Source organism: Mobula hypostoma, chromosome 27 (assembly GCF_963921235.1).
Source record: "Mobula hypostoma chromosome 27, sMobHyp1.1, whole genome shotgun sequence".
Taxonomy (NCBI): domain Eukaryota; kingdom Metazoa; phylum Chordata; class Chondrichthyes; order Myliobatiformes; family Myliobatidae; genus Mobula; species Mobula hypostoma.
The window spans coordinates 32,484,275-32,498,349 of NC_086123.1; the positions used below are offsets into that span (position 1 = coordinate 32,484,275).

Consider the following 14,075-nt stretch of genomic DNA (forward strand, 5'->3'; position numbering starts at 1 on the left):
ATTAACCTGAATGCACTGTATCATTCTTATCTCACAAACAAGTCTGGATAATATCCCCTATGTGGGTGGCAGAATAAATTCCAGCTCTGAAGTGGGACTAGAACACACAATCTGATTGGGAAATGACAGGGTTACAAACCCACATTCATCCACCCTCTATAGTGACAAGGGAAATAAATCAGAAAAATAAAGAAATGTCTCTGGAAAGCATTAATTCAGCGTAGAGTCAATAAATTAGTAATAAATTTAGTTTATTTGATGTTGTACAGCGATTCTGATATTCAAATCTAAATCAAATTTCCAAACAGCAGTATGTGATTGCAGAAAATTAGTGAGCAGAAAATATGTACATTCAATCTTGTCATTACATGCAAAATATAAGGTACCCCTGCAGTGCTTATAATCTGTTGTACTTGTGAAATATTGGTGGAATATCAAAATTAATGTTAACATTATTTTCGCAGAGAGAAGAAAGCAAAACTATTTTCTATGTTTCTAAAACAGAAACATCCTTACTGGACAGGTATTTTGAATCTAGTAGTAATCCTCTCAAGCCAAATTCCAACAAAATATCCTGAATTATGTGCCCACCGTCCACTAATTAATTCCTTTATTCCCATATATGAAATAATATCTATAAGTATAATCAAAACTCATTGCCAGATATTTGAAGAAATCCTACGTCATTTCTTTTAGCTAAAGAAAAAAATTATATTGATTAAGATCAAAATTAATGTGATGAGTATACAATCAGGCTTTGATTAAAGTTACAATTTAAATGTAACACTTCCTTTTGAATTTTGTACTTAAAAAGCCGACAAGTTCAACTCAAGTTAGTCGACAGGCGGGTTTAAGAATTCTTCTGAGGAACCTTGATTGTCACCTGAATAATAAAGAAATATTGATTTATGAGAAAAGAGCTCTCAGCATTCATCCTTAAACACATTTCCTATTATTAGTCCTGAAGGAGGGTCTCGACCTCAATCACTGACTGTCTATTCATTTCTATAGAAGCTGCCTAGGTTCCTTAAGGTTGTTACAACTGGGGGTGGTAATGGAGGACAAGCTCCCACTACTTATTAAATGCTCCCAATGGTGTGCGCCTCAAATAGCCTCTGATAACCAAGTCCGGCTCCTGGCCTTCACGTGTGGCTTAGCTGCTAAACCCAGCAGGACGATTGCTGCTGATAGGAGAAGGGGCGGGTTACTAGCACCTTAAAACCAGTCACTTTGGGCAGATGGGGCTCGTCAGCTGTGGTTGGCAGCTCAACTAGGAGAAAGAAAACTCTGATCTCAAACTCCACTGCCTTGCATGGGGAAGGCTTTAGTGGTAAACCCCAGGGGAAAAATCCAGAGCTGGAATCCCTAATGCAGTCTTATATTGAGTTCAATGTTGACTGGCAACTCCTGAAACGCTGCTGGTATCAAACTGTATTGGTCTCTGCTGTTCCTCTGGGTTCATCAGATGCGTGAAGAGGGGGAGCTTACTACGTGGCCAGCTGCTTGCTCTCAATACCGTACTGCCCAGGTTTGCATATCTAGACAGCTAGGAAGCAATATCCACAGTCAACTCTGGGGTGGGGGGCTCGTACTCAGAGACACTGCCTAACCTGCTGAGTTCCTACAACGTTTTGTGTGTTGCTCCCATTATAAGTATTTGTCTCCTAAATCTGTGATTGCTGGTACTAAGATGAATGATAGAAATGTTCTGTTGTGAGTAGCCAGGAATATCAATAATTTATTTATCTCTATCACATATGGATAATTAGATGTCATTTTGCCTTAAACTCCCTGCCATTTAAATGCGATATTATGGTGGCAAGCTCCAGATACATCTCTCTCTCTCTATTCCAAAGGAGGTGTAAAGGTGCTCCTTCCCTCCACTAGCCTGCTCGTCACCCTTGGGTGAGGTGTAGCACCTACTTAGCCCCACTGATCAGGGTCAAGTGAAGCCATGGGAGCAGGTGGTGGATGGTTGTATGAGCAGCTGGTGCGCATCACAAGTCCTGGTTATGCAACCACTGACACCAGGCAGACAATCTCTGAAGAGTATTGATAATGGCTGGGGCCACCCGGCTTGTGAAAACACTGCCCAGAAGAAGGCAATGGCAAATCACTTCTGTAGAAATTTTTGCCAAGAGAAATCATGGTCATGGAAAGACCATGATCACCTACATCATACAACATGGTACATCACAAACAAATTATGGTGTTTAAGGCAAAAGTGATAAATATTGTCTAATGAGGATAAATGTCAGGCTTCATTTCTAGTTTATGGTAACATAAGCGATCTTAATTTTATTAATAATAGAGCAGTCCAGGTGACTGCTACTGGTGATGGGAAAAAAACCTTGCTATCAGCTTTCCTGTTGATTAACTGTGTAACTGTCAAAACTAAGGATTGAATATAAAAATATCTTGACAGGTTAAGTAATTAGACTAACGTGTTGAAAATGACTGAGGAAGTGGAGAGTAGCAACTACCTTTAAAATCTGAATAATCAAATATAAAAAGCTATACATGCAGAGTCTAGAAAATATTAGGTAAAATGTAAAAGGAAATCAAGAACTTTTCATAAACTGCATTGATACTCATTAAATTCTAATCTGGGGTTACATTGTTAACACTTATTACTCACAGTCTTTACTTCAGTGTACGCTGCTAATCCGTCCTCTCCAAGTTCCCGCCCAGTGCCAGAAGCTTTGTATCCACCAAATGGAGCCTGGGCTCGAAACACATCATAGCAGTTTATCCTGTGACAGAGTGATGTGGTTAATAGACGTACAAATTAGAAAATCAACTTCAAAATAAAAATATTTTATTGCCAATTGGTGCTTTTCTAATGAACAAAACTTTGTTGTACTATGTCACAAGTACAAACAAACTTGATTATTTATACTATGTGGATTTTTTTTCCATACCAGGTAATTAAATTATTTCTGCAATATTACTCTAACAATTTCAGAAAAGTAATGAATTTTCAAATCCAAACAACTGTGCACAATATTTTGCGAAGAGCAAATATATTCCCTCTTGAAAGAAAGCCAAGCAGGTAACAAAGAAAGTGATCATCTGGAAATACATCTGTAACCCTGAAGTCTATGAATTTGTAACTTCTGTAAAATGTGATGTAACAAAATGGGGTCTATGAAATCCTAAGGTGCTTTGCTGGCTTGAGTGAGAAAACTTACTCGTGTGTTTGTGTTATATGGCCAGAGGGGATTTTTGATAACATTGGGCAACAGCATGGAACTTCTAAAGTTCAAATGTGAGAATGAGACAAGGATGAAGATAACAGAGGAACATAATGCTTATGGAATGGAACAATCTAATTACTGTTCTTTGTAAAAAAAAATGTATACAAATACAAACGTTTGTACTTCGGTTGGAACAGCTGTATTTCCAGACAAAACTTGACTGGAAGAATATCTCTCCTTGCAAGTAAATTAATAAATGCATTAATAATGTGATTCACTCTGAATTTGTTGTAGTTCTTTATACTGGAAGACCTAGCTGAATGGTACACGGCAATGGCCATTACCGAGTTTCAAGCTGTAAGTTTGAACAAATACACCCTGGCCGATGATATGATGAAATGCACATAAAATTATTACTTTAAAATCTTTTTTTTAAAAAGAAAATGCAATTAATTGGTTTTCAAGAAGACTGCAAACTAAACAATCCTTTATTATAAGATGAGGGAATTGAAAGGTATTTAACTCAGTAGGGAGATTAGAAAGGTAGAGTATTTCATAAATGCTGTGAGACAATTAAAGGTTGGTTTTCAAAGCAACCATAATACACCCTGTACTTTAGGTACAACATGTAATTGAGAATACAAATGGAAACCTAATTACAAAGCAGATAGAGGAGAGAAGAAGTCTTCCTACAACTATAGTGTTTGTTGAGATTGCAACCTAGAGTTTCATGCAGGATTTGAGTCACTGCCTTTTGTGTACTGCTTATATACTTTGATAATAAATGTACTTTGAACTTGAGGTGGTGCACTGAAACTACACTGGATTGCTTCCTGGTATGACGGAGTAATGATTGATTGGAATTGGCCATACTGGCTGAAAATTAGAAGGTCAGGTGGTCTGACTGAAACTCACAAGATTCTGGCAGGTTTAACAGAGTGGTGGTGCTGAGGATGTTTGTGGTTCTGGGAGAGACAAGTAATAGATAACTTACAGAGGAGGAGGAATTTCTTCTCTGGAATTCTCTCCCCAGAATACCGTGTGTCAGTAAGTATATTTAAAACTATAGTAGACAAATGTTAATAAAACAGGTATGGGTTAGAAAAATGAAACTGAGGTCAAAGGTTAGACCAGGAATGGCATGGCAGGCTGGAGAAGTCACATGCTCTTATCCTGCACCACCATTCCCATAACCAACAAGAATTAGGCAACGACACTTCTGTCTCACAGAATTCATGTTCAAATGAAAAGCAGGCACAGATATCAGAAAAGACTCAATAGTCATGTACCTCAATAGCTTTTTAACACTCATGGCCACAACTGAGTAAAATAGACACTTATTTAAGGAACAGCTACTCTTGATGGTATTTTACAGTCACAGCTGTTCTAGGTTATCCTGGCATTCAGGAAAATAATGTTTTTCTTCTGAATATTGTGTATCTAATTGTACCCACGATGCTGCTGCAAGTAAGTTTTTCATTGACCTGTGCATGCATGTACTGTTGCACATGATAATATATACAACTTGATTTTAAAAAAGGGAAAAAATCTGAAAGAAGTCAAGAGTGGGATGTCTTGGTCTTACGCAGGGAAACTTACCAGACAGTTCCTGCACGTAAACCATGAGAGACGTAATTGGCCTTATCGAGGTCACTGGTGAAAACTGCCGCTGCAAGTCCATATTTGGTATCGTTTGCTCGTTCGATTACCTCTTCCAATGTCTTAAACTTCAGAATCTGCATCACTGGTCCAAAAATCTCCAAGTAAACAAAAATACTTACACTAATTGAATTAATAATTTTATAGATTTTTAGGAAACTTTGTATATAGGAGAGATTAAAACATAGAAAACCTGCAGTACAATACAGGCCCTTCGGCCCACAAAGTTGTGCTGAACATGTCCCTACCTTAGAAGCTACTAGAATTTCCCACAGCCCTCTATTTTTCTAAGCTCCATGTGCCTATCTAAAAGTCTCTTAGAAGACCCTATCGTATCCGCCTCCACCACTGTTGCTGGCAGCCCATTCCACGCACTCACCGCTCTCTGAGTAAAAAACTTGCGTCTGACATTTCCTCTGTACCTACTCCCCAGCACCTTAAACCTGTGTCCTCTTGTGGCAACCATTTCAGCCCTGGGAAAAAGCCTCTGACCATCCACATGATCAATGCCTCTCATCATCTTATACACCTCTGTCAGGTCACCTCTCACCCTCCGTCGCTCCAAGGAGAAAAGGCCGAGTTCACTCAACCTGTTTTCATAAGGCATGCGCCCCAATCCAGGCAACATCCTTGTAAATCTCCTCTGCACCCTTTCTATGGCTTCCACATCCTTCCTGTAGTGAGGTGACCAGAAGTGAGCACAGTACTCCAAGTGGGGTCTGACCAAGGTCCTGGAACATAGCTGCAACATTAGCTCTTGGCTCCTAAATTCAATTCCACGATTAATGAAGGCCAATACACCGTATGCCTTCTTAACCACAGCGTCAACCAGCACAACTGCTTTGAGCATCCTATGGACTCTGACCCCAAGATCTCTCTGATCCTCCACAATGCCAAGTCTTACCATTAATACTATATTCTGCCATCATATTTGACCTACCAAAATGAACCACCTCACACTTATCTGGGTTGAACTCCATCTGCCACTTCTCAGCCCAGTTTTGCATCCTATCAATGTCCTGCTGTAACCTCTGACAGCCCTCCAGACTACCCACAACACCCTTGTGTCATCAGCAAACTTACGAACCCATCTCTCCACTTCCTCATCCAGGTCATTTATAAAAATCACGAAGATTAAGGGTCCCAGAACAGATCCCTGAGGCACACCACTGGTCACCGACCTCCATGCAGAATACGACCCGTCTACAATCTCTCTTTGCCTTCTATGGGCAAGCCAGTTCTGGATCCACAAAACAATATCCCCTTGGATCCCATGCCTCCTTACTTTCTCAATAAGCCTTGCATGGGGTACCTTATCAAATGCCTTGCTGAAATCCATATACACTACATCTACTGCTTTTCCTTTATCAATGTGTTTAGTCACATCTTCAAAAAATTCCATCAGGCTCGTAAGGCTCGACCTGCCCTTGACAAAGTCATGCTGACTATTCTTAATCATATTATACCTCTCCAAATGTTCAAAAATCCTGCCTCTCAGGATCTTTTCCATCAACTTACCAACCACTGAAGTAAGACTCACTGGTCTATAATTTCCTGGGCTATCTCTACTCCCTTTCCTGAACAAAGGAACAACATCTGTAACCCTCCAATCCTCCGGAACCTCTCCTGTCCCCAATGATGATGCAAGGATCATCGCCAGAGGCTGAGAAATCTCCTCCCACACCTCCCACAGTAGCCTGGGGTACATCTCATCTGGTCCCGGCATCTTATCTAACTTGATGCTTTCCAAAAGCTCCAGCACATCATCTTTCTTAATATCTACATGCTCAAGCTTTTCAGTCTGCTGCAAGTCATCACTACAATCACCAAGATCCTTTTCCATAGTGAATACTGAAGTAAAGTATTAGGTACCTCTATTTCCTCCGGTTTCATACACACTTTCCCACTGTCACACTTGATAGGTCCTATTCTTTCACGTCTTATCCTCTTGCTCTTCACGTACTTGTAGAATGCCTTGGGGTTTTCCGTAATCCTGCCTGCCAAAGCCTTCTCATGGCCCCTTCTGGCTCTCCTAATTTCCTTCTTAAGGTCCTTCCTGTTAGCCTTATAATCTTCTAGATCTCTAACATTACCTAACTCTCTGAACCTTTTGTAAGTTTTTCTTTTCTTCTTGACAAGATTTATTACAGCCTTTGCACACCACGATTCCTGTACCCTACCATAACTTCCGTCTCATTGAAACATACCCATGCAGAACTCCACACAAATATCCCCTGAACATTTGCCACATTTCTTCCGTACCTTTCCCTGAGAACATCTGTTCCCAATTTAAGCTTCCAGTTTCCTGCCTGATAGCTTCATAATTCCCTTTACTCCAATTAAACGTGTTTCTAACTTGTCTGTTCCTATCTCTCTCCAATGCTATTGTAAAGGAGATAGAATTGTGATCACTATCTCCAAAGTGCTCTCCCACTGAGAGACCTGACACCTGACCAGGTTCATTTCCCAATAGCAAATCAAGTGCAGTCTCTCCTCTTGTAGGCTTATCTACATATTGTGTCAAGAAACCTTCCTGAACACACCTAACAAACTCCACCCCATCTAAACCCCTTGCTCTAGGGAGATGCCAATCGATATTTGGGAAATTAAAATCTCCCACCACAACAACCCTGTTATTATTACACCTTTCCAGGACCTGTTTCCCTACCTGCTCCTCGATATCCCTGTTACTATTGGGTGGCCCATAAAAAAAAACACCCAGTAAAGTTATTGTTCCCTTCCAGTTCCTAACCTCCACCCGCAGAGACTCTGTAGACAATCCCTCCATGATGTCCACCTTTCCTGCAGCCGTGACACTATCTATGATCAACAGTGCCACGCCCCCACCTCTTTTACCTCCCTCCCTGTCCTTTCTGAAACATCTAAAACCTGGCACTTGAAGTAACTATTCCTGTTCCTGAGCCATCAAAGTCTCTGTAATGGCCACCACATCATAGCTCCAAGTACTGATCCATGCTCTAAGCTCAAAGGCTTTGTTCACAATACTCCTTGCATTAAAACAGACACATCTCAAACCAACGGTCTGAGTGCGTCCCTTCTCTATTACCTGCCTGTCCTCCCTCTCGCCCTGTCTCCAAGCTCTCTCTATTTGTGAGCCAACCGCCTCTTCCCCAATCTCTTCAGTTTGGTTCCCACCCCCCAGCGATCCTAGTTTAAACTTTCCCCAGTAGCCTTAGCAAACCTCCCCGCCATGATATTGGTCCCCCTGGGATTCAAGTGCAAACCATCCTTTTTGTACAGGTCACACCTGCCCCAAAAGAGGTCTCAATGATCCAGAAATCTGAATCCCTGCCCTTTGCTCCAATCCCTCAGCCATGCATTTATCCTCCACCTCATTGCATTCCTATTCTCACTGTCACGTGGCACAGGCAGTAATCCCAAGATTATGAGCTTTGTGGTCCTGCTTCTCAACTTCCTTCCTAACTCCCTGTAGTCTTTTTTCAGGACGTCTTCCCTTTTCCTACCTTTGTCATTGGTACCAATATGTACCACAATCTCTGGCTGTTCTCCCTCCCACTGCCAGGGTATCTCGGACGCGATCTGAAACATCCCGGACCCTGGCACCTGGGAGGCAAACTACCATCCGAGTTTCTTTCCTGCGTCCACAGAATCGCCTGTCTGACTCCCTAACTATAGAGTCCCCTATCATTACTGCCTTCCTCTTCCTTTCCCTACCCTTCTGAGCCACAGGGCCAGACTCTGTGCCAGAGGCTTCGTTGACAGACACTGTTGCTTCGCCCAGGCAGGCCGTCCCCCTCAAAAGTACTCCAACAGGAGTACTTATTGTTAAGGGGTACAGCCACAGTACTCTCTAGTACCTGATTCTTCCCCTTCCTTCTCCTGACTGTTACCCACTTGTCTGTCTCCTGTGGCCCCAGTGTGATCACCTGCCTGTAATTCCTTTCTATCACCTCCTCACTCTCCCTGACCAGACAATGGTCATCGAGCTGCATCTCCAGTTCCCTAACACGATCCCTTAGGAGCTGCAGCTCGACACACCAGGTGCCGATATGGCCATCCGGGAGGCTGGGAGACCCCAGGACCTCCAACATCTGACACCAAGCACAGAAAACCGGCCTCACACACATTTACTGCTTACTTTCCACAATTAATACAGGTAAACCTACCTTGCCACTTTACCACCTAAGCCCATTGAGCCACAGCCCCATCACTCTGCTACCCTCTCACTCTGCTGGCCGCTAGATATGGCAGTCTTCTTTATAAACTTTTCCCGCTCTACTGGCTGACGTCACGCGCCTGCGCAGTCTTGCCTCTCTTTTACCCCCCGAGTAGTAAAACTGCCTTCGCTCCGGAAATCCTTAGCTGTTCACCCGCAGCCTTCCTGCTCCATTAGTTTCAAGATAATGATGGAAAATGACAGGTCTGGTCCTTGATTTGAAATTCTAAATTGGAGAAGGGCCAGTCTTTATGGTATCAGAAAGGATCTAGCAAGTCATAGTCACAGATAAGTGCAACACAGAAACAGGCACTTCGGCCCATCTAGTCTGTACCAAATCATTTAAAATGTGAACTGCCATTGACCTGCACCCAGACCATACACCTCCATGCCTCTACTGTCCATGTGCCCATCCAAACTTCTCAAACGCTGAAATCAAGCTTGCATGCACCACTTGTGCTGGCAGCTCGTTTCACACTCTCTTACTTTTTAAATCTTTTTATTAATTCTTCAAAATTATAAACAAAATAACAATGTTGATACAAAGAGATTGGGATAATATTATTAATAAACATATACAAAAAAGATTTCAGATTACACAGGTATAATAGACTTCCAAACTCATGATGTAATTAATCATAAAGAAAAAAAAGAAATAAAAAGAAAAAAAATACAAAGAAAAACCCCCCAAAAAAAGAAAAAAAAACTAAATACTAAACCCAAAAAAGCAAACGGAACAAAACAAGGCTAGAACAATACCTTAAATCGATCACGTTCAGTAATGTCGTCAACTCCGCTCCTCTATTCATACATTTTAAGTTAATAAGAAGGACTTGGAAAGGTCAAATTACATCATATGAAAATGTTGAATAAATGGTTTCCAAGTTTCCTCAAATTTAACCAAAGGATCAAAAATATCACTTCTAATTTTTTCTAAATTTAAACAAGATATAGTTTGGGAAAACCATTGGAATGTAGTAGTAGGATTAGTCTCCTTCCAATTCAATAAAATAGATCTTCTGGCCATTAAAGTAACAAATGCAATCGTCCGATAGGCTGAAGAAGACAAAGATCTATGCTAAAAAAGATCTATGATAAAAATCCAAAAATTGCTGTCATAGGATGGGGTTGTAAATCAAAACATAGAACAGTTGAGATAATATCAAAAATATCTTTCCAATATTTTTCCAAGAGAGGACAGGACCAAAACATATGAGTTAAAGCAGCCACCTCAGAGTGACATCTTTCACAAATAGGGTTTATATGGGAATAAAAACAGGCTAATTTATCTTTGGACATATGGGCTCTATGCACTACTTTAAATTGTATTAATGTATGTTTAGCATATATAGAGGAAGTACTGACTAATTGAAAAAATTTATCCCACTTCTCTATAGGTAGACAAAGTTGAAGTTCCCTTTCCCATTCATTTTTAATTTTATCAGATATACCTGGCTGTAATTTCATAAATAGATGCTATTAATCCCTTCTGAAGAGGATTTAAACCTAAAATTTTAATTGATGATATCAGTAGGGTATGAGGTCAGAAAGGTAGGCAACATAGTATTTAAAGAATCTCTTATTTGTAAATATCTAAAAAAAATGGGATCTAGGCAAATCAAATTTCTTAGATAACTGTTCAAAAGACATGAAACAGTTATCCAGAAATAAGTCGCGAAAACATGTTATACCTTTCGTTTTCCATATCAAAAAGGCTTGGTCCATAACCAAGGGTTGAAAAATAAAATTAAATAGGGCTTGATAATATAAATTTGTTCAAACCAAAAAATTTACAAAATTGAAACAATATTCGCAATGTATGGTTAACTATTGGATTAACCATTTGTTTATTCAATTTAGATAGTACAAAAGGAAGTGAAGTTCCTAAAATGGAAGCTAAAGAGAACCCTTGTACAGAGTAGCCTCTCAAAACGCTCTAAGTGAAGAAGTTCCATTAAAGGTTCCACTTTTCACTCTTAACCCATGACCTCTAGTTGTAGTCCCACCCAACCTCTGTGGAAAAAGCCTGCTTGTATTTACCCCGTGCAAGGGGTTTCTTTTTCATGTTAACTGCTAAGACTAATAAAATGGCTTCTTTGTAATATTAACTGCTGATGTAAGGGGTTCTCTATAGCAGCATATCTGGGTTATAATCATAGATAACTTGACTTTGGAATGCCATTGCTAAGCAACAGAATAGATGCTATTCTTTCTTGTGTGTGAAAGCTATTGTTTTTCACGGGCTTTGGGGAGATCGCGCCATGGGGATGAAGAGAGAAGACGGACACGGAGAGAAGCTGTGAGCTGGAGCAGACCCTGAGTGGTGGGGGGGGGGGGCCTTGGGACCCGGCGGACTCCAGAGGACATCGAATGGAGGAAAGGATACCTGATTTGTGAGCTCCAACGAATTATTTGTGCACCGAACTGATAGAGTTACTGACTTGTTGCCTTTATTGTATTTGTTTCTACTAACCCATCACCAAGAAATACTTAAACATAAAATAATCTGCAGATGCTGTTGTCAAAGGAACACTCACAATGCGCTGGAGGAACTCAGCAGGTCAGTCAGCATCAGTTGAAAAGATTAGTCGACCTGTCAGGCCAAAACCCTTCGTCAGGACTGAAGGAAGAACTTTGGGGAGGGTTTGAAGAATGCTGGTAGTTGAAAAAAACAGTAATTTTTAAGACAAAGGGGTGGGGGGGGAAGCAGGGAGGTGATTAGCAGGAGAACAATGTGCAGTAGTAGAAGGAGGCGGAACTATGAGGGAGGTGATGTGAAATAAGGATAGGGGAAGGGAGGGGGAGAGAATTACTGGAATTTGGAGAATTCTATGTTCATACCAAGGGGCTGGAGACTACCTAGACGGTATATGAGGTGTTGCTCCTCCAACCTGAGTTTAGCCTCATCATGGCAGTAGAGGAGGCCATGTATGGGCATATCTGGGAATGGGAAGCAGAGCTGAAGTGGGTGGCTACCGGGAGATCCTGTCTGTTGTGGCGGACGGAGTGGAGGTGCTTGACGAAGCGGTCCCCCAATCTGCGTCGGGTTTCACCGATGTAGAGGAGGCCGCACCGGGAGCACCGGATGCAATAGATGACCCCAACAGACTCACAAGTGAAGTGTTGCCTCACCTGGAAGGACTGTTTGGGGCCCTGAATGGTGGCAAGAGAGGAGGTGTAGGGACAGGTGTAGCACTTGCGCTTACAGGGATAAGTGCCGGGTGGGAGATCCGTGGGGAGGGACGTGTAGACCACGGAGTCGCACAGGGACCCATCCCTGAGGAAAGCAGAGAGGGATGGAGAGGGAAAGATGTGCTTAGTGGTGGGGTCCTGTTGAAGGTGGCGGAAGTTGCGGAGGATAATGTGCCGGATCCGGAGGCTGGTGGGGTGGTAGGTGAGGACAAGGGGAACTCTGTCCCTGTTGCGTTGGCGGGAGGATGGGGTGAGGGCCGAAGTGCGGGAAATGGAGGAGATGCGGGTGACAGCATCATTGATGACGGTAGAAGGGAAACCACGATCCTTAAAGAAAGAGGACATTTGAGATGTCCTGGAACGGAAAGCCTCATCCTGGGAGCAGATGCGGCAGAGACGGAGGAACTGGGAATAGGGAATGGCATTTTTGCATGTGGCGGGGTGGGAAGAGGTATAGTTGAGGTAGTTATGAGAGTCAGTGGGCTTGTAGAAGATGTCAGTGGACAGTCTGTCTCCAGAGATGGAGACCGAGACATCGAGAAAGGGGAGAGGAGTGTCCGAGATGGACCAAGTGAATTTGAGGGCTGGGTGGAAGTTTGAAGTAAAGTCGATGAAATTGACGAGCTCAGCATGGGTGCAGGAAGCAGCACCAATGTAGTCGTCAATGTATCGAAGGAAAAGTTGGGGAGCAGTACCAGAATAGGTTTGGAGCACAGACTGTTCCACATAACCAAAGAAGAGGCAGGCATAGCTAGGGCCCATGTGAGTGCCCATAGCTACACCCTTAGTCTGAAGAAAGTAGGAAGAGCCAAAAGAGAAGTTATTAAGTGTGAGAACCAGTTCCGCCAACTGGAGGAGGGTAGTGGTGGTGGGGAACGGGTGAGGACTATTGTCCAGAAAGTAGCGGAGGGTTTTGAGGCCTTCTTGATGGGGAATGGAGGTGTATAAGGACTGGACATCCATAGTAAAAATGAAGCAGTTGGGACCTGGGAACTGGAAGTTATTGAAGAGGTGGAGGGCATGGGATGTATCCCGGATGTAGGTGGGGAGGGACTGAACTATGGGTGACGAAATGGAGTCCAGGTAGGCAGATACAAGTTCGGTGGGACAGGAGCAGGCAGAAACTATGGGTCTACCGGTTCAGTCAGGCTTGTGTATTTTTGGGAGGAGGTAAAACCAAGCGGTACGGGGTGTGGGAATAATGAGTTTAGCGGCTGAGATGTGATGCTGAGATGCCCTTACCCGCACCTCCTCCATTTTCCGCACTTCGGCCCTCACCCCATCTTCACACCACCACAAGGACAGAGTTCCCCTTGTCCTCACCTACCACCCCACCAGCCTCCGGATCCAGCACATTATCCTCCGCAACTTCCGCCACCTTCAACAGGACCCCACCACTAAGCACATCTTTCCCTCTCCACCCCCCTCCGCTTTCCGCAGGGATCGGTCCCTCCCCACGGATCTCCCACCCGGCACTTATCCCTGTAAGCATAAGTGCTACACCTGTCCCTACACCTCCTCTCTTGCCACCATTCAGGGCCCCAGATATAGTCCTTCCAGGTAAGGCAATACTTCACTTGTGAGTCTGTTGGGGTCATCTATTGCATCCGGTGCGGCCTCCTCTACATCGGTGAAACCTGACGCAGATTGGGGGACCGCTTCGTCGAGCACCTCCGTTCCGTCTGCCACAACAGACAGGATCTCCCGGTAGCCACCCACTTCAACTCTGCTTCCCACTCCCATTCAGATATGTCCATACATGGCCTCCTCTACTGCCATGATAAGGCTAAACTCAGGTTGGAGGAGCAACACCTCATATACCGTCTAGG

At 42.9% G+C, this 14,075-nt stretch overlaps 1 protein-coding gene across 1 annotated transcript in view; it reads right to left on the reverse strand.

Annotated features, from left to right (window-relative positions):
* Positions 1–234: 234 nt before the first annotated feature.
* Positions 235–14,075, reverse strand: part of LOC134338524 (aldehyde dehydrogenase, mitochondrial-like) — a 68,431-nt gene continuing 54,590 nt past the window's right edge. The window contains exons 11-13 of the mRNA XM_063034414.1: positions 4,797–4,954; positions 2,639–2,753; positions 235–883 (exon numbers count right to left, since the gene is read on the reverse strand). Of these exons, the coding sequence (XP_062890484.1) occupies positions 851–883; positions 2,639–2,753; positions 4,797–4,954 (306 nt within the window). The 3' untranslated portion in view covers positions 235–850. The remainder of the gene's footprint in view (positions 884–2,638; positions 2,754–4,796; positions 4,955–14,075) is intronic.